Genomic DNA, 19,354 nt, shown 5'->3' with positions numbered 1-19,354 from the left:
GGAATAAAGTTCACTGAAATATTTTTCTGGAGAAATGCTTAAGATCTGGCAGGCAACAACTCGTGCTAATTCAAATTGCAAGATGTATCTTGTCTTAGGAATGGGAGTTTTCCAGCATATTTGGACTATTGTTAACATTCTTTACTCTGGAACAAAAAAGTGTCATATTTTAAGGCCAAGAATCGAGGTGTTTGTGTGTGTGAGGAGCAATTTGAGAAACTGCAAGTTGCTTCTGGTGTCAGAGAACTGGTCATCTGCAAGGACGTTGCCCAGGGGATGCCCGGATGTTTTGATGTTTTACCATCCTTGTGGGAGGCTTCTCTCATGTCCCCGCCTGGGGAGCTGGAGCTGATAGAGGGAGCTCATCCGCGCTCTCCCTGGATTCAAACCAGCAACTTTCGGGTTAACCGTCCTGCCAGCACAATGGTTTAACCTATTGCGCCACCGGGGGCTCCAAGAATGGAGTGAACTTGAAGATCTACAGTTAGCAGATATACGATAGCTAGTTGTTGGCCTAAACCCAACTGCTAGTCCCATATAAAGTAGACCCATAGGATCAGTGAGATTTATGTAACTTGATGTAAAATTCGGCAACAGGTCAACTGGTCTTTTCTAGCTGTAATTAGCAATTTGGATTTAGGACAGTAGGTAGAAGTTCTTGTCATTTTAGATCCCATCCTGTGATGAATGTGAGGGATACAATCATTAAATGTAATAAAGGGGAAAATATAATTAAATAATGCTGCAGATTCTATTTGAGTCCTCCTACATTGACTGATTGTAATTTCTAGATTAATCAGTAGTGCAGAAAGCTTGCTGTCATAAATTAAAATTGAACATTTTCCCTTCTCTTCTGTCTGTAGATGGGAACCAACAAATGTGCCAGCCAGGCAGGCATGACAGCCTATGGGACTCGGAGGCATCTTTATGATCCAAAGATGCAAACCGATAAGCCATTTGACCAGACAACAATTAGTCTGCAAATGGGGACCAATAAAGGGGCCAGCCAGGTAAGCAAGGTTTCTACTCTTAAACTGTATTCAAATTTGTTTCAGTATTAAAGATATTATGAGAGAGACAGAAAGACTGACTCACCAGCAAGAGGTCAGATCCAATATCTGTTAAGCCAATCCATTTTTGTCCTTCAGTTAGATCCTGGAGGTCAGGGTACTCTGAAAACCTGTGCCTTTCTAGCAGCTACCTGATTTTTAAAATTCAGAATGGCCAAAGGAACCATAGCAGGACAGCTCTCCCTATATACAGACATGTCTCAGTTAAGAAAGCCTCTGACAAAGAAACTCCTCTTTACAGTCTTTTATACCCACCTAGTCACCCTTTTCTTCCTTGTTCTCTGCCTAGCTAAATATGTTTTAGCAACATCAGCATTGGGAAGATGATGGATAGTAGTAATGCATATTTTGGTGCTGAAGGAAGCAGCTTTTTGGTATTAATGTATCATGTTAGAAGTGAATTGAGAATACAGTTACAATGTATAAAGAAACTACAAAGTTGAAAACTTGGCATATACTAAATTTCCTTTGACTAGAAGCGGGCTACTTTGAGTGCTTTGGGTGTTGCTGTAAGAAGGTCCTCCATTGTGTATGTGGTGGGGCTCAGACCACATTGTAGTAAGTGGTCTGTGGTTTGCTCTTCTCCACACTCACATGTTGTGGACTCCACTTTATAGCCCCATTTCTTAAGATTGGCTCTACAGCTCGTGGTGCCAGAGAGCAGTCTGTTCAGTGCCTTCCAAGCTATCCAGCCTTCTCTGTGCCCAGGAGGGATTTCTCTTCTGATATCAGCTTCTGGGTTTCAGCATGTCACTTTTGGACTCTCAATTGCTGAGGTGTTACTGCAAGTATCTGTAGATGTTAGGAAGCTAATTCTTGATTTAAGATATTGGCGGTGGCTGGTCATTTGTGTAAATGGTAAACATTAATGGAGCTAGCATGCTCCCCTGAGGCAGGCCATTCTTGTTTTCACCATCTGCTTCTCTGACCCTGGAACTCAATAAAAAAGGTTAGCTTTTCTGTAGGAAGCAATGCAATAAAGCTTGAGCTGGGAAAGAGTGGGAGTCTCTTCCAGCTGATCATACTGCAGCTGTGTGTCTGCCTATACCAGGGAAGGAAAAGAGCAGCAACCTGTGAGATGGGGGTCATATAGTGCTACTATTATTTGTTCGTAATTATTACTCACTCCTGAAAATGGTTGTTTTAGTCATACTGTTTTGAAATAAATCTTTGTTTTAGGCGGGAATGCCTGCACCAGGAACACGGCGAGACATTTATGACCAGAAAGTTACATTACAACCTATGGACAACACGACAATTTCTCTACAAATGGGCACCAACAAAGTAGCTTCCCAGAAGGGGATGAGTGTGTATGGCCTTGGACGGCAGGTATATGACCCGAAATATTGTGCTGCACCAACAGAACCTGTCATTCATAATGGGAGCCAAGGAACGGGAACAAATGGCTCAGAAATCAGTGATAGTGATTATCAGGCAGAATATCCCGATGAGTACCACAGCGAATACCAAGATGACTATCAGAGAGATTACCAGAGAGATTACCATGGCCAGTACAGTGACCATGGCATTGATTATTAGATTTGCCTCCAACGCTCAGTATTAGTTTATTATTTTATTCAGTAAAAACGAAACTAGCCTTGTGGAATTGTTACCCATCTTCTCTACACATTATGCTTCATATACCTAAGGAAATATTTGCCTTACATAACATTCCTTTTTCCTTTCTCTGCTCTTTTCCTTCTCTAGTTGCCTTTAGTGCTGTAACAGTTGCACTGTACAGCATAACCAATAACTGCATATGAAGTAAAAAGGAATACTGTGAAAGGGGAGTTCTCTCAAACAGCCAAGTCTTTTAATAATAATAAACTATGCATTTTTTTACAATCCTCTTCTGAAGTAGGCATTTTAACATACCATACCAAACCTTTTTCTTTTCTTAAAGAACTTATTTTATTTACAGCTCCATCCTTTGGAAGACTGTAAAAACCTTTTGTTCATATTGGTAATTATGGACCGTGCCACCAAAACTGAGTTTGTGGCTTATTACATTAAGATAATTTTTGTTGGTTATTTCATAAGTACTTGCTTGCTAACTTCTAATGTCACAGTAGACATAATAAATGTGCATTTGTGATCGTGTGTGTTTCATTCCAATATATAAATTGACCAAACCCATTTTAAAAAGCTGTCTTACTTAAAAGGGAGCTTGCATAAAGTCCTGAGCCCACAGAAGTCTCCATGTTTTGATGGTGCATTGACTTTTATTTTCTGTGCCATAATGTATCCATGTAGAATTGCCTTTTCTTTGAATTGTATTTATTGCCACATTTCTCATCATAAACTGATCTTGTTGTATTTTTTATAAATAAATGTTGTTTTCTTGAAGCCCTGGAATAATTTGTGTTATTAAATACAAACTATGATTTTATCAGTATCATAAAAGGTAAAGGTTTTCCCCTGACATTAAGTCTAGTCGTGTCCATAGACATCTCCAAGGTCATGTAGCTGGCATGACTGCATGGAGCACTGTTACCTTCTTATCAGAGCGGTACCTATTGATCTACTCACATTTGCATGTGTTTGAACTGCTAGGTTGGCAGAAGCTGGGGCTAACAGTGGGAGCTCACCCCTTCCCCCAGATTCAAACCACCGACTTTTGGTCAGCAAGTTCAGCAGCTCAGCTGTTTAATCCCCTGTGCCACTGGGGGCTCAAGATCAGTATCATAGATACTCAGTATTAAAGTAATCGCCGCTAATTAGTAAGATGTGAAGATTGCAAGGGAGAAACAATTTTGAAATGCAGCTAATAAAAAAGTAAAGAAATTAACAGGACCCCACTGTACATGTTAGCTTTATAAGTAACTATTGCTTAGTTCAGTAGAACTTTGTGGTAAATACTTTTGCACACTGCACCTGAAAGCCATATTCTGAAGTTCACCTGACATTATGAAAGCTACATGTATGCAAAGGCATAGAGCTGGTCACTTTTAGCCTGTCCTGAATTGAGATGGGAGATGGATATGCATTGTACTTGTGTTTTCTTGAATACCATTAGAACACCTGACAAAGCTGGACAAGTTCCTGACAAGGCTTGGCACTGAGGGGATGCCCTGGCAGGCACATGAATACTTGGGCCAGCATGAGATTTCATAATTCTGCCTTAGTGCCCAGTTTCTGCTCTTTCAAGTTTAGGAGAATAGTTAAACAGGACCAACACAGAATTTCTTAGCTGATCATAAGACATGTTTGCTTGCTAAGAAATAGAAGTCTCACCACATTATAGAAACTATCATTACCAATAAGAAGCAGTCCAGAGCAGTATCTAGTGAAGTGCTGGTTGTACAGAGAAAGTGAACAGATAGGCAAGCTTTGTGATTCCTCTGTGCTTCCTGGAAAGCTGTTCTAGATGTCTATGATAGGTTGGCTCCAGATGAGGGGCCCATTCACACCACACAATTACATTACTATTATTCTACTTTAACAATCTTGGCAAGATCTTATGGGAATCCTGGACTTTGTAATTTGATGAGGTACTGAAGTACTCTGTTTGAGAATTGTAAATGCCCCCCCCTTAAATTGCCAGTCCCTAGGTTCCATAGGATAGAACCATTGCAGTTCAAGTGGAATGGTTCCACAATAATGTGACTAAGTCCCAAGAGGAAGGCAATTGGCATAGATTGCCTCTACATTCGAGCTCAGTAACCTCTGCTAGATCCACAGTTTCAAGGAAAAGGTGGGCACACACTCATAAGACATACCCAACAATTTCCATATTTTTGTCCACAGGGTGTGTGCGCATATGTACCTTGAAGTTGTCTGTCAAATTATGGAAACTTCCTGAATTTCATAGGGTTTTCTTTGGCAAGGAATACTTGAGGTGGTTTTGCCTCTTCTTTTCTATGAGATAGATCAGTGATTCCCAACCTGTGGGTCCCCAGATGTTTTGGCCTTCAGCCCTCAGAAATCCTAACAGCTGATAAACTGGCTGGGATTAATGGGCGTTGTAGGCCAAAACACCTGGGGACCCACAAGTTGAGAGTCACTGAGATAGATGCTATAGCTCCAGTCCTTCATTGGTAATCTCCTATCCAAGTTGCCTCTGCTTGGCTTCCAAGATCAGATGGGATCTGGTGCCTTTAGGATGTTTAAAGCCTGAAGGGAGAAGACTTACTAACAGAGTTTTATCTTTTTCATCTCACAAAAGCCTGCCTAGTGCAAAATTGAACTTCCACTGTGAGAGGAGGAAATCAATCACTGAATCTGAGCAACAGAGTTGGCGCCATAGTACAAACTATCAGAACCAGTATAGCTCTGGCATTCCCATCTCGTAAAATTTGCCATCTAAAGCTAAGGGGATTAATCTTTTCCTTTCCTGCACTGACAAAGAATTCATAGTTACTTGATTCCAGAAGTTATTCATTAAAGCATAGTCACCTCTAGCTTGGCTTTTTAACTAACCCGTGTATCCATGATTATCCAGGCTAACAATATTAAATAACGTTCCACTGTATGTACATATTAACTGCTTATACCATTTTCATTATTCTTAAAAAGGTCTTATATCAAAAAGACAGAAGATTTTATTATTGATCCACTTTTATAAAACAATCTTAAAAACTATTTTCAGTAAAAATATGTGCTAAAGATTTTTTTAAGAGAAGACATTTGGTCCAATTGTCTTCTAGTGCAAAAAGTACACAGCAGCTGAGGCAATTTCTTCAAAGCAGTCATAACCTTCACTTTATTGTGTCTTGCTGTGCAATGGTGTTAAAATCATCTCAACTTCTGGTCTATAGGTAGAAAAAATAATAACGTGCAAAATTAGTTATAATAACACAGATTCTGCAGAATACACAGAATATATGAAAAAAAATAAAATTCATGTGGTATAGGAATAACACTTTTGTGCATTCTGTTAGTGTAATCATCAGATTTTTACCCCTTCTTCTTTGGTAAAAATGCACAGAAATCCACGTAATGAGTAAACCAAGCACAACTATCCGCAAACTATAATGCACTTAAAACCACACATTCCAGACTGCCAGACCAGCTTATTACTTCAATACCCCAGAAAGATCTGAAAAACCATGCAAGGCCCTAGGGCTGCCAGAGTTTGCAACATGGACAAAAGTCCAGAAATATGACCATTACGTGCAGATTCAATTTTCTGGCACAGGCTACTTTGGCAGGGAAATGATAACTGCTACTGTAAAAATCTCATCGAAAGGCTACTTTGAGAAGCATTCAGATACTTTCCCCCTGCTATGAAACAAACTATGCCTACAGAGGCACTAGTGCTTTTTCTTTCTAACAGGACATTGGTGAAATTATATCTCAGCTGGGCTACACATCTAAAACACTTTTTTATATTATTCTTTATATTCTTTAATAAAGAGGGCACAAGGGTACAGTTCTCTATCATAACCATGGTGATTTGACAGCACTGCTTTTGTTGTTTATCTTTAACAGATGGCAATGTTGGATGGAGAAAATTCCATCCTTTTTTTTAAAAAAACCAAATAACTAAAAGGATTTGTCAAATGTACTTTTATGAAAAGAATGTGAGAGCTCTGAAAAATGGCATCCTTCCATGTCCTCCCAACTGCTGGAAGCATGAATGTCAGAATGTGTCCATGGAAAGTTTGTGGGCACTTTTAAAAATACCTTTTGTATTAATCAGAAAGAGAAATCAGTGCATTGTTAATTTTATCCCAGAAATATTCAGAGACAACAACAAAAATCCATTCCTCTCAAAGTAATGTCTCAATACTTCCAAAATGTTGTTTCTTGACTAGCTAACATGCCAAACATACCAAACTTCAGAACTTAGGGTCATACATCAGGTTAACACATGTGGGGTGTAAACCACAGAAGAAATTTCAGATGGCAATAATTCAGTTTTCTCTAAGAATGTACCCAGTATTTTTGCCTTAATAGGCTCTCAGTATTAACACTCAGTATTTATTACACAGGGAAGGCAATCATGGTACTATGTATTGTCGAAGGCTTTGGTCATGGTTCTGTAGATGCAATTTCACTGAAATTCCCAACATTCTTCACCATTAAGCTATAAGCTAGCTGGCATTGCCCCCCTTCCCCCCGGATGTGCAACGGGAAATTACTGCTAACTGGGAGAGAAATAAGGTTGAATGCTGTGAAAGCCACCAACTGCATGGCTATCAGCCTCCTCCCAGTAGAGTTAAATCAAGGAAAAGCTTTATGAGAACCACCACTCCCCTTAATGTTCCTCCAGCAATAGCAAGAGTATCCCTCTGTGCAGCTACACCAGAGATCCCCAATGGTCCCGCCCCCCTGCAAGGGTCTTCCTCCAAGGGCAAACAAGGAATGGGCAACTTGGAAGTCCCTGAACAGTGGAATAGGCAGATCAAAAGACAACCTGGCAAAATGGCACTACCTAGAAGAATCCTCCAACATGTACGACTGTGGAGCAGAACAAACAACTCTGCATCTGTATGCTTGTCCACAATGCTCTGCCTCATGCACAGAAGAATTGTTTAAAATAACAGATAATGAGGTTGCTGTTGTCCATTTTTGGTCTAAAATTATGTAGTCGCTTGTGCTCCCTCTAAACTTATTTATGACCAATTTCGTCAAATAGAGAAGAGTAGAGACATCACACTGGCAACAAAAGTCCACATAGTTAAAGCAATAGTATTTCCCATAGTAACCTATAGATGTGAGAGCTGGACCATAAGGAAGGCTGAGCGAAGGAAGATAGACGCATTTGAACTCTGGTGTTGGAGGAAAATTCTGAGAGTGCCTTGGACCGCAAGAAGATCAAACCAGTCCATACTCCAGGAAATAATGCCCGGCTGCTCACTTGAGGGAAGCATATTAGAGGCAAAGATGAAGTGCTTTGGCCACATAATGAGTAGACAGGAAAGCTTGGAGAAGACAACGATGCTTGGGAAAATGGAAGGAAAAAGGAAGAGGGGCCGACCAAGGGCAAAATGGATGGATGGTATCCTTGAAGTAACTGACTTGCTACTCCTCTATTCTGTCTTGGTCAGACCACACCTGGAATACTGTGTCCAACTCTGGGTACCACAGTTGAAGGGAGATGTTGACAAGGTGGAAAGCGTCCAGAGGAGGGCGACTAAAATGATTAAGGGTCTGGAGAACAAGCCCTATGAGGAGCGGCTTAAAGAGCTGGGCATGTTTAGCCTTCAGAAGAGAAGGCTGAGAGAGACATGATAGCCATGTACAAATATGTGAGGGGAAGTCATAGGGAGGAGGGAGCAAGCTTGTTTGCTGCTTCCCTGCAGAGTAGGGCGCGGAACAATGGCTTCAAACTACAGGAAAGGAAATTCCACCTGAACATCAGGAAGAACTTCCTCACTGTGAGAGCTGTTCGACAGTGGAACTCTCTGCCCCGGACTGTGGTGGAGGCTCCTTCTTTGGAGGCTTTTAAGCAGAGGCTGGATGGCCATCTGGTCGGGGGTGCTTTGAATGAGATTTTCCTGCTTCTTGCAGGGGGTTGGACTGGATGACCCATGAGGGCTCTTCCAACTCTACGATTTTATGATTCTATGACCTTGAAGGAGCTGGGGGTCTCCATGGCCAACAGGGAGCTCTGGTGTGGGCTGGTTCATGAAGTCACAAAGAGTTGGAAATGACTGAACGAATAAACAACAACAAATACTTATTTATGTAATGACACAAAATAAAAAAATTGCTTATTATAATGGTTACAGTTGATGGGGATTGCAATCCAGCAATGTCTGGAGAGCTCCTAGATTCCAACCGCAGCACTAATGCATATCTGAATATCTTATGAAGGGTGCTTAGACCATCTGGAGTTCCATTATTTCTCCAAGTACATAACATGTGCAGTATAAAAATATATATATGCAAATAGAAATACATCATATCATTCACTATGAATGTTATTTCTTACCATAGGCTGGAGTTCTGTGCCATGCTCATTGTCATGTAATGTTTTTTTATTTCTTTGTTTGATCTCCTTTTCAAGTTTGCTGCTCTTGTAAACAAAATTCTGTGAAGAACAGTAAGGAAGGAAGACTAGTTATTTGATTCTATTTGAACAGTTTCAAGTTGATCAGTCTTAGATAAGACTCAACAAGTTTAATAACCACAATCATTAACTAGATTTGTTTGCTTTCTGAGATCAAACAGGAGAAATGTAGTTATGAAAACTATCACCTGTCAATAAGACCATAACAATCACTTGATAGTTAGCTTCACAAAGCATTGAGTCAACACAGCTTTCCATTCAAAAGTTGGCTCATTTTCACAATACTGACTGGACTTATACTTAAAATATATATCTAGAGCAGGCATGGGCAAACTTCAGCCCTACAGGTGTTTTGGACTTCAACTTCCACAATTCCTAGCAGCCGGTAGGGCCAAAGTTGAGGGCCAAAGTTTGCCCATGCCTGCTCTAGACCTTTTTATTAGGGCAGGCTTTTAAAGGAGGTTTTAAGATTAAGTCAGGGGCTGCTGTGGTTTTAGCTATGGATCTATTTTAAGGGGTTTAACTGTTTATTTTTAATTCTATTTTAATGTTTAGATATTTTAAAATTTTAATTGTATTGATTTTATTGTGAGCTGCTTTTAATCTCTTCTTTAGAGAGAAAAAGTGAGATATAAATAATAATAATCTAAAATATATCTAAAATCTTAAGTACCATGATTAGAAAACTGGATTGCACTTCATGAGATGTAATCTATGCAAAACAGATAAGATGGGAAAATTCCACATGGGAAAATGATATTAGCATTTTGTGGGAAGCGTGATGTGGGACTATGGCTACTTACCATTAATTCTTGGTCCATAAAATAGGGTTTCTCTGGAGACCCATCATTTGTTTCTATATCAACAGCAAAGCAAAGGAATAGGACATCCACTATTGTTTGAAATACAGATAAGAAGCTGTGGGCCACGAGATAAGCCAAAAAGGCTAGCAGCAGCAATGGGACTACCCAAACATGTAGTTCACGGTGGTAGTTAAATGCCATCAAGCCTCCAAAAACTGTGAAACACACCACTAACACCTGTTTCAAAATAAAAGGAGACACCACATTGAAATAGACGTTATTGTTGCAGATCTTATTCACCTAAAATAAACATAATGTCTTTATTTTGTTTTTCAAGATAATTTAAGAAGAAAGCTTGATTTAAAATTTTGTGTTAGCCATTCTCTGCTCACAACACAAAATAAAAGGTTAGCCAATCTTGTATTTTTGTTTTTTAGCCTTAGTTTGCCTCTCTTTTGTTTTTTTTATCATGTCAGAAGCCACTTGAAAATATATTGCAAGTCACTTCTGGTGTGAGAGAATTAGCCGTCTACAGAGATGTTGCCCAGAGGATGCCTGGATGTGTTAGCTGGGAGGCTTCTCTCATGTCCCCACAAGCTAAAGCTGACAGACAGGAGCTCACCTCACCTTGTGGATTTGAACCAGCAACCTTCAGGTCAGCAACCCAACCTTCAGGTCAGCAGTTCAGCTGGCACAAGGGTTTAACCCATTGCACCCCCGCGACTCCTTGTTAATGTTATTAAAATTAGACTACTAATTGCCATCTTTCTAATGTTTGGGAATCCCATTGCCTAACATTACATCGCCAAGTTTCAGACTTGCCCTTGCTCTTCCTTCTCCCTCCTGCTGGGTAGTCTGATCCCTCCTGCCCCAACTTCCAAAATCTTTGAAATACATAAGTCACCATTAAGTAAGAACTGGGCATGAGTTCATACCTTGAATACGTATACAATAAACATCATATAACTACTATTGCACAGAATTTGCACATTCAAATCAAGAACAAAATAAGAGCTTGATAAAGTGGACAGGGAAGCTGGGTATTCAAATAAGCTTGAGCATCACCATCACCCAAACAATTTCAAACCACGATTGGATCTTATGAACTATCCAGCTAACAAAGTACTTCCTTCTTTCCACAACAGTACATCTTAATTTTACTTGCTTCCTTCAACATGGCTTCTCTTGAGGAAATTATTGCCATTTGTCTTATCATTTGTGGCATCTGAAGGAACACTACTCATGTTCGTGATATAGCATAGCTATAGATCTCCTAAATCTATTGTTGTACATAACACTGACACAATTAGGTATTTCATGGATGATTGGTGACACAATTCTACACCATGTTTGGTAGTGTAAATTTCCACTCACATTTTTATCTTGCAATTGGGCTACACCAGTGGAATAGAACCTTTGTGCCCCCAAATAAGTATCTGCCAGTATGCCTGATTATTTTCCCACTTTTTTATCGTGTCAGAGGTGAATTGAGGCAAGTTGCTTCTTGTGTGAGATAATTGGCTATCTACAGAGATGTTGCCCAGGGGATTCCCAGATGTGTTACCATCCTGCTGGGAGACTTCTCTCATGTCCCTGCATGGGAAGTTAGGGCCGACAGACGGGAGCTCACCCAATCTCAAAGATTCAAACCCCCAACCTTTCGGCCAGCAGTTCAGCCAGCACAAGGGTTTAACCCATTCGCCACCGCAGCCCACTGTGCAATGGAAATTCACATTGCTTCTGAAATCCCAATGAACAAAGTGGTACATTTAAGGCACTGGTGAATAGTGGCACACTGTCTAAGATTCTGTTGCTGCATGGCTGTAATTCTGTTGGCTGATCCCAATTAAAATAGAAGCATTGAATCAACTGGTGAATGGTGAATCAACACACAGGGAAATCTAATTGATTATAAGGTCTTACTTTAGTTGAGACTAAGAAGTTTCAGGCTCCTTCGGAACTCTGCTTATGCAGGTATGACCTATGCATCCATTGCACAATGGCCCATAAAGTATAACCACGTGGATGACAGAAGGTACACTAAAAGGAGACCAGTCAAAATGTTAAATAAATGACAATATTTACCTTTCCTAGAAAGATTATAAAGTCGCTGAAGCAGTTGATTGCTGTGGTGTCTGCTGGATTTTTTGATAAAATGAGGAAAGCATCTTTTGCTGAGGTACAGAAGTTTGTCCCATTTATGGCTGTTGCTGTGTATGCATTCTGTAATGTGAGTGTAAATAGTTAAACAATGGGGAGAACAACAACGTTAGAGTAGAAGGTAGAAATCCTAATCCAAAAATGTATCTTGGCCCAAGGTATTTTGAAACATTTCCCAACTAATATTTATATTTTATTGTTCTATTAAAAAAGAATGGACTCCACTTTGTTACATGGTTACACAGTACTTCCCAGCCTGACATCCAACATCTTCAGTTACTGAGCAGCATCTGCTGTGGTTGACAGGGGTCTGTTCTCTGTTAACTGGTAAGCACCTGACTGGCTTTCTTGCCTTCTCTTTGTGCAACTGGCAGAAGCAGAGTCTCTGTCGCAATCCCCTTTCATGCTAAAGATCGGTGTTTGGGGCTGGGATTTGAGAATATAAATCAGCTGTTTCTTACTTTCATAGTCCCTTATTATATACTCTTAAACCAGGGAATATGTAGGCAAGGTGAATACAGACATAAATGAGTAATTCTAAGGGCTTGTCCAAACACCAAAATAACCAAGCTATAATGTGGATTATTCATCCCTGGAGCTGCCCCGGATTCATACTGTTAATATCATACCTTACTGCAATTTGCCATATTGAAACTGTATTGCTGCCCACACCCAAAATTTGAATGAACAGAGATTTTAACAGGTTACTTGCAGGTATGCGAGTTGAGGACAAATTTTCCATCACCTTGCTTTGGTCTGTTTCACCCACTGCTGTGCTCCTCTCCTCTGGCTACTGGGAGGTTGAATGGCTTCTAGTCCTGCTCTACCACTAGCCACTGCCCCTAGCCTAGCTGCATGGGATCCAGAGAAGAGTGGGATGCTGTCCCCAAAGCAGCAGGTGAGACAGGAGCAAGTCTAGGCAAAGGTGAGGGAAGAAGAGTGATCCTCCACTCGCTTATTCGCAAGCAAACAGTCCCTCTCCTTTTCTGAGCAGGGATTATGGGATTCACAAAATGTTTAAAAGAATCTGTAATATTACAAAGAATACACCTGTCAAGTAGGACTGGATTTTTTTAAAATGGTGAACCTTGCCACCCCCAATCTAAATTTTACACAGCAAAACACAGCAACAGTCCAGATTTTCCAGGAAACTGCACAACAGGATATGAGTTTGGATATACCACATTAAAGCCAAAAAGATGCCGGGTTGTTGTGCATTTTCTGGGCTGTATGGCCATGTTCCAGAAGCACTCTCTCCTGATGTTTCACCCACATTTGTGGCAGGCATCCTCAGAGGTTGTGAGATATATTGGAAAACTAAGCAAGGGAGGTTTATATATCTGTGGAAAGTCCAGGGTGGGAGAAAGATGCCCTTCACCGCTAAAGGAGTCATGCACTTTTTATCAAGATCAAGGCAGCTACAAGGTTAACATGACTTTTTTTATCAGTGCAGACAGGCTCTAGGTTATACATTCATAAGTGCATACCCAAGGAGATTCCAGCCTCTATATCTTACATAAGCCTTAAGGATAATTTTTAAAACATCTTATCTCCTCAAATGTTATTCTTTCCCTTGTGATAACCATGTGGACAAATACAAAATTGAAACAGTTTAAAATTCCAAAGATTAGCACCTACAGCCTTGGTCTGAGTTAGAGTTAGAAAAAACGAAGTGTACATGCAAAAAGGATGTGTAAAAATGCACACAACAATATGAACCAACTACCTAAAAACGGTGTTTGCCAAAATACACAAGTTTCACCTCTGGAATATAGACAGAAATAAAATCAAGCAGGTCCCATGCTTCAAATATCTGGGTATAGTCCTCCAACAGCAGAAAAGCCCAAGGAGTCTGTGCGGCTGAGATTGCATGAAGGAGCTAGTCTGCTGTACTAAAATATCTCAGGTCACGAAGGGGACACTTTATACCCATGGCACTCAAACTATTTGATGCTAAGTCAGTTACACAACTCCTATACGGTGCCCAGTTAGGCCCTTTTCTGACTTTACCCTATTGGAGAGTGTAAAATCCAAATTCTTAAGATTGACCCTCCAGGTACCCTCTCTCCTCTTGGCCTTGCACCACTTACTATGTTGGATGACTTTTAGTCCAGATGGGAAGAGGCAATAGCAATCAAAATTTCATCCCTGGGCTTTTCTCCAGGACTGCTAACCAGTATGGGTTATGACCAAGCTAAATCTTTGATTAAACAACAAATAACAGACATTGAGCGCCAATCAGACTTAGCCAGCACCCCATCCTTTATCATCAATGGAGTCAGTAGGTTTTGTACCTCCCCTATGAAATATCTAACCATGCTGGAGGTTTCCAGCCATTGGAGGGCCTTCACTCTGGTACATTGCCATGCCCTCCCAACTGCCGTATTGGAAAACCGTTACAGGAAGATCCCATACTTCTTCAGTGCCTGTTCTATAGAGATATTCAAACCCGTCTCATTATGCCATGGATATACAAACACCCAGGATGCTCTGGACAATTTTACCTCTCCCTGCTGCTTTCAGACACTAACTTGGCTATAGCTTATAGTGTCGCCAAGTTCTGCACGGCAGCTATTAAAATCTGGTGGTCGATGACTGATGTCACAAGCTAGTACAAGACAGGACTTCATACTAGCAGAAAATTGGGATTACAGACTTTTAATTATAGTATGGATGTTGCTCCCTCCTCTGTTTAACTGAACTTCCTTTCCGCGTGCCACGTGAGCACCTCCATCCCCTCCCTTCAGATTCCCTTACTTTTAATTCCATAAATTGTTCTGGGTTTTAATATAATCCTGTATATGGCTTAGATTCTTAAGTTAATTATCTTAATGTCTTAACAATGATATGCTTATTTTAAAGTTTTTAATCTTTTAACCCTTAACTCTGATATGCTTGTATGGGACTATGTCCCTGTCCTCTTGAACTGGTCATTGAGCGTAATAAAGTGAACTTGAACTTGCACACAGCTACTTTTCAGTTTGGCTTTTCTTACAAAAAGAGAAAATTACATCTTAAGTCATTTCATATTGACATGTTTAGTTAAGTCTAGCAATGTGCAAACACATTTTTTGCAAAACAAATCTACCATTTCAATATTTACTTGGGGATTACAATACATTTAGCTTTAGTTCTTTTGTGACTAAAAAAAGTCTTTAGTATCCATTGAATAAGAGTTACATCCCTAATTTTACTCTCCATCTATAAATAGTAGGCTTTTGGAATCTATGAAAAATAAAGTATATGACTTTCCATAATATATTTCCAAATAAAACCTAAGAATGGAAACAGAAACACAGGATTTAGAGAGAAGATGGTAGATTGTTTTGTGCCCCACAAATATATATAGGAGTTCAGGTGGATCTGGTGACTTTTCTGTTTATTATCAGTGTAGCTGTAATTGAATAAATCTGACAAAGCATGCTGTAGCTTATGAACCTCATTTCACAATGCAGTTGTTAATCTTTAAAGTGCTGCAGAACTACTTGGCACAGTCCAGGTAATGAGGGGCTCATGCCTTTTCAGTGAGAAATTAACTTAGCAGCAGCAAAGGTGTTAAGAAGATTAACATGAAAAATGTACAATTCTAGATTCTGCATATTAAGCAGAACAGAGGTAGAACAAAAGCAAAACATTCAAGGCAAGGTGGATTTAATATTTAATGAATTACATACCCTACTTTTGTTCTAATTCTAGAAAATTAACAGCCAATTTAGAACACTGAGCCAGACAACTTGAAATGACCACAGGATTGTCTGATTTTTTTAAGAAGTGAAGACAGGAAAATGCTAGAAGGTGTAGGAAGGCAATCACTAATTTAGACAGTATCAGAATCAGAATTAGCCTGTATATCGTCAATTTGCAATTAATTTTTATCTAATACGAGATCTTTACAATCATAGTGAAAATAACTAAAAAAAAGAAACAAGCAAATAAAATAACATAAATGCAAACCTCCAGGCACTATATCACTTTCTGAAGTTATCAGGTTGCAGATTATGTGGTCAGGAATCTAAAAGGGAAATTTCCCTATGTAAACTTTCTTTAAAAGGTGTTTCTGATTCTAAAGGTTGCCAAGATCTGAATATGAATAAGAGTTACATCTCAGCTGTAGATTTGATTTCATTTTTTCTAGGCAATGACACAATTATTTTTAAAAGTTCCATCAATATGGGAATAAGTCCAAGTAAAAAGAAAAAAATCAGATAAACGCACCCATATCTATTGACACACAGTGTGAAACTGCATGTGCAGTTCTTTTACATGGGTTTTTATATATGTTTCACTGCTCTGGGTGGAATTCAAAAATTACTTTCCAAAGCACAGCCAATAATTTAAAAGAAAAAAAAATCTTGAACAGTAAAAGAAAAAAATAAACAGAAATAACTTACAAACTGAATTTTATTGGAAACTGACTGCCTGTAATTTACTTGCTTTAGAATTTAATCCTTATTTAATTCCTATATTCACTCAAAGTCTATAGACCAAGACAACTATATTTCCAAAGGCTGCACCAACCAGCAAGCCGTTATAATATACAGTGCATATACTAAGTCCTTTCTATGGCATTTGCATTACTTTGCTATCTCTCATTTTGCAAGAAGTTCAGTCCTTACATTTTGATGCCTGGGAACCAAAGACGTATTTATCACAGATAAATGAAGAATGGGGCTGTTTACATTTCAAAACAGCACTGTCGGCAAATAAAGTTCCTTTTAAAAAGCCATTTGGACTTTACAACACAGAATGTAAATCAAAGGTCTTGGAAAAAGTGACCTGTTTGCTTCATGTGAAAAGCCCTATGGCACAAATCCAGGCCCTAAAATTCCCTGCTTGTGAAGGATAATTGCTACTTTGTGTAATAGCCGGATTCAGCCTCCCATCCTAGACTCTATTAAAAATCAGTTCAGTGAAAGGAGGAGTGTTATAGCAACAGAATCTTCTTTCAGAAGAAGACAAAAACAGGCCAGTCAGATACTGCAATCAGCTTCTTTGACCTGTCTGAACTGCACTTCCAGTCTGACAGGTCTCAATCAATGTTGCATACAGAAACCCAGATATGTAATTATACCACAAAATGAAAGGTGGAGATGGAAGCCATGGCAGGTGGTAAAAAGGGGGAAAAAAACCAAGAGTCAACTCTCCAGACATGACAGTCACCCATCCAGCTGATATATGAGCAGAGCCAACGCTGTCCCAGCTCTAAGCAGAAGGACCAATTAGCCCTGGCACTTGTGTGTGGCTGTAAGGAGGGGCACTCACAGGTATAATGCCACCCATTATACAGGGTGTTTCAAAATGACAGACCCAAATTCAAAGCAGTATGTTTCACGATGGCAACATGTAACAATTACACAAAAAGTTACAAAAGGTTTAATGAGTCATCAAGTTACCAACTGAAACAAATTGAAAAAATAACTCTGCAAAAAGGAGAATATCTCATCAGGTCTTATGTTGCAGGATCACCATCCTGTGAATGCCGAAAGCTTAGGGCTGTTTGTGCACTGAGAGAGGCGCCTAGCGGTAACCACTTTAAACTCTATGCCTCCCACTTTCAAGAGGTAAGAGTTTCTTTTATTCGTGGGTGGGTTTGTGGTTGCAGAGATATAGTGATTTCAAATTGAAACTCTGAGGTTTCTTATTACGTTCATGTGACAGACTTAATATACACTTGCAGCCAAAACACACAAACATGTTGTGACACAGTTTGGAAAGCTCTGAGTTAGTGCTGTAAGCCCTACTTGCAACATCATAAAAGCTGAGCAGAATGCCAGCTAGTTGCCATTAGCAATTAGATCTTCTCATCATCAAACTGGGGTTGCTCAATATAGCTGTCCCTTAAGACTATACAATTATGATCTATGATTGCACTTTAATTGTGATGGTATCATCCTATTGAACCCAGGAATTTGCATTTTGCAGAAAAGTATTTAGGATTCTCAGTCAGAGAGTTCCTCTGGTCCTTCATCAAACACCAAATCCCAGGATCTTATAGAATTTTGTCAATTCAGTTAAAGTAGAATCAAATTGGTTGGACATTGTTTCCTTAAAAATGCCTCTCTTCATTGCCTATGAAATGACCTTTTGGAAATTTTTCATTTTAAACAATCACAGTAGAATGTGCTTTCTCCGGTTCTCTAATATTTACCCAACATTTTCCCTTCCCCTTTTTAAAAATCTTTTTCAAGCTGATCATTTCTTCTCCTGTGCATCTATTTCTGGGGGTGGCTTTTGAACATTTTTATTTAAGTACATTGGAAAGGAAAGTCCCTAGAGCAAAGAAGTCCGTAACTTTCCTTGACTTTTCCTCTACTTTTCTGTTCTCTGTTAATGTATTATGTGCAGAAAGGGTATTATCGCACAGTCAATTGTCTGGTTTTCCAGATACTGCTGCAATGCAAATCTCCACATTCATCACCATTAGCTATGCTGGCTAGGGCTGCTAGAAGTGGCAGTTCAACAACACCTGGTGTTGGGTATAAACAGTAAGGCTTATATATTGCAATCTTGCATACTTCCCACCCATATCTATGAGCAAATTAAGATCTAAGGAAAGTTTCAAGATCTCCCTCCATACCCTCATAACAAATCATTAGAATCTGAGGTTGGCAGGCTTATAATTGTAAGCATACATTGGTACTTTTTCCACAGACATCAAACGTGTCTAGGTCTAGGCAAATATATATAGCACTGAATGTCAGTAACAGTAAAAAAAACTGCTGATGGCATACATTTGTTTAAAAAAGAGGACAGTTTAGTCTTTCTAGGAAACTTGGAATGGGAAGTGAACACTGTATTGAATAGCCAAGTGGGGTAAAGGAACTAAGCAAACACTTGTTGCATGTCCATGTGGCAGAATTTAAGATTTCAGTGTACACGGTGATACAGTAGGAGTCTACCCTTGAGGCTGATCAGGGGATTTAGCTCTCACTATAAAGTCCCAGGACTTGGGTAGAAGTGTCCTAGATTTACCTTCCAGTATGTATAGACAATCAGACAGCAAATTAACTATTGGATTACTTTTAGGGCTAAGATGTTTTGTTCAAGGGGAGGCTGAAGATATCTAGGGTAGACAGCTGGATGTGCATAAGTTGCTTCCCCCTCTTGCTTTTTTTCAGGTCCAATTAACTTAAACAGGATAGGTCAAATAAATTAGCTTTTATTTAACCCAGCTTTCTGTGTCCAGTTTCATTACTCCATAGCTGGTCATCAATCAGCTTTGCTGTGAAGTCAATTGGAATGAAAAATGCACTTTCACTTCAAAAATCACTTCGATAATCTTTCCTCTCTTCAGAATCACAATTCAGATATTTTGGAATTATTGAACTGCTGTGTGTACAATGCACAATGACAATAACATTATT

At 39.4% G+C, this 19,354-nt stretch overlaps 2 protein-coding genes across 4 annotated transcripts in view; one reads left to right on the top strand and one right to left on the bottom strand.

Moving 5' to 3' along the window:
* The window catches only part of cnn3 (calponin 3), a 34,770-nt gene extending 31,354 nt beyond the window's left edge, over positions 1-3,416 (top strand). The window contains exons 6-7 of the mRNA XM_003220002.4: positions 864-1,010; positions 2,250-3,416. Of these exons, the coding sequence (XP_003220050.1) occupies positions 864-1,010; positions 2,250-2,609 (507 nt within the window). The 3' untranslated portion in view covers positions 2,610-3,416. The remainder of the gene's footprint in view (positions 1-863; positions 1,011-2,249) is intronic.
* slc44a3 (solute carrier family 44 member 3) overlaps positions 1-19,354 on the bottom strand; it is an 86,650-nt gene that overhangs the window by 3,520 nt on the left and 63,776 nt on the right. For 2 of the 3 annotated variants that reach the window (XM_062977968.1, XM_062977966.1), the window contains exons 13-15: positions 11,916-12,053; positions 9,831-10,067; positions 8,950-9,048 (exon numbers count right to left, since the gene is read on the bottom strand). In XM_062977968.1, coding sequence (XP_062834038.1) covers positions 8,950-9,048; positions 9,831-10,067; positions 11,916-12,053 — 474 coding nt within the window. Of the gene's footprint in view, positions 1-5,588; positions 5,822-8,949; positions 9,049-9,830; positions 10,068-11,915; positions 12,054-19,354 lie in introns of those variants that run through there. The other variant, XM_062977967.1, reaches the window with a different exon arrangement.

This window comes from Anolis carolinensis, chromosome 4 (assembly GCF_035594765.1).
Source record: "Anolis carolinensis isolate JA03-04 chromosome 4, rAnoCar3.1.pri, whole genome shotgun sequence".
NCBI lineage: Eukaryota > Metazoa > Chordata > Lepidosauria > Squamata > Dactyloidae > Anolis > Anolis carolinensis.
This window is presented reverse-complemented; position numbering and strand designations above follow the sequence as displayed.